Genomic DNA, 1,451 nt, shown 5'->3' on the forward strand with positions numbered 1-1,451 from the left:
TATATAGACCAGTACCTCCAGACTTTAGACACTAGTATAGACCAGTACCTCCAGACCCCAGACACTAATATAGACCAGTACCTCCATACCCCAGACACTAATATAGACCAGTACCTCCAGACCCCAGACACTAATATAGACCAGTACCTCCATACCCCAGACACTAATATAGACCAGTACCTCCAGACCCCAGACACTAGTATAGACCAGTACCTCCAGACCCCAGACACTAATATAGACCAGTACCTCCAGACCCCAGACACTAGTATAGACCAGTACTCCATACCCCAGACACTAGTATAGACCAGTACCTCCAGACCCCAGACACTAGTATAGACCAGTACCTCCAGACCCCAGACACTAATATAGACCAGTACCTCCAGACCCCAGACACTAGTATAGACCAGTACCTCCAGACCCCAGACACTAATATAGACCAGTACCTCCAGACCCCAGACACTAATATAGACCGGTACTCCATACCCCATCACCACGGCTGTAGTGGTCCATGTTTATATTCTGTGGGAGGGTCTGGGGGGGGTCCATGGGGGTTCTCTCCCGAGTAAGTGGGGTAGAGGGGAGGCCTGTAGCAGGCTAGCAGTGGGTCCCGCGGGCGCTAGCTGGATGTATGGGCTCTAGTGCAGATCAGACACTAGATTAGCGCCCGCTAGCTAGCTTCAGAGTAATTGACATTGATTTTACAACAACACATGCAATTAAAACTGAGCCCAGTATTTTATCACCGGTGCATATTTGTGCAGAACACCGGTGCAAAACACTTCTGAGGACCTAGTTGGGATCACACTGTTAGAATGTGGCCTTCCTAACAACCGTGACATTCTTTTGATAACGTCATAAAAAGGTAGGTCTGGTTGCTAATTGATCACTAACATATTGCTAAGGCATCGCTAGGGGTATTTACTACAATAAGGGTACATCCATTAAAAATAGTCATCCATTCATTTAGATGAGTTAATAGAGTAACCCCAAACCCAACAATTCATTAACAGTTAGTTAACAGTTAACTTATGTCTAGTTATCATTTACTAACGGTGCTCATGTTTACTAAGGGTGTTCACGTTAACTAAGGTATTCATTTCTATATAATTTAATAGGGTTAGGGATAGGGTGAACCCTAAACCTGATATGAACACCATTAATAAAGTAGACCATTGGTTAACTACTCATTGACTGTTAGTAAATATGTATTACCTAATGAACTGACCTTAATGAATACAGTTCATATAGTTTCAAAAAGTCCCCTTATGGTGATGTGCTAACGATGTATCATGGGGGCGTGTCTGTGGTCTCGTGATGTCTCCCTCAGACCGGGGGGGGGGGGGGAAGGGGCGGGGGGGTCTCAGTATCGGTGTGTCGACCGAGCGGGGGGGGGGGGAGCGGTGGGGGGGGGGGGTCTTTGTCATGCATGAGCCCAGCCAGAGGGGAGGTAA

At 46.8% G+C, this 1,451-nt stretch overlaps 1 protein-coding gene across 1 annotated transcript in view; it reads right to left on the reverse strand.

Annotated features, from left to right (window-relative positions):
• LOC311350993 (glutamate receptor ionotropic, kainate 3-like) overlaps positions 1-546 on the reverse strand; it is a gene marked incomplete at both ends in the record, with an annotated part of 74,794 nt that extends 74,248 nt beyond the window's left edge. The window contains one exon of the mRNA XM_084471081.1: positions 484-546. Coding sequence (XP_084327207.1) covers positions 484-546 — 63 coding nt within the window. The remainder of the gene's footprint in view (positions 1-483) is intronic.
• Between the last annotated feature and the right edge of the window lie 905 nt (positions 547-1,451).

Source organism: Micromesistius poutassou, assembly GCF_964030765.1.
Source record: "Micromesistius poutassou genome assembly, chromosome: 8".
Classification (NCBI taxonomy): domain Eukaryota; kingdom Metazoa; phylum Chordata; class Actinopteri; order Gadiformes; family Gadidae; genus Micromesistius; species Micromesistius poutassou.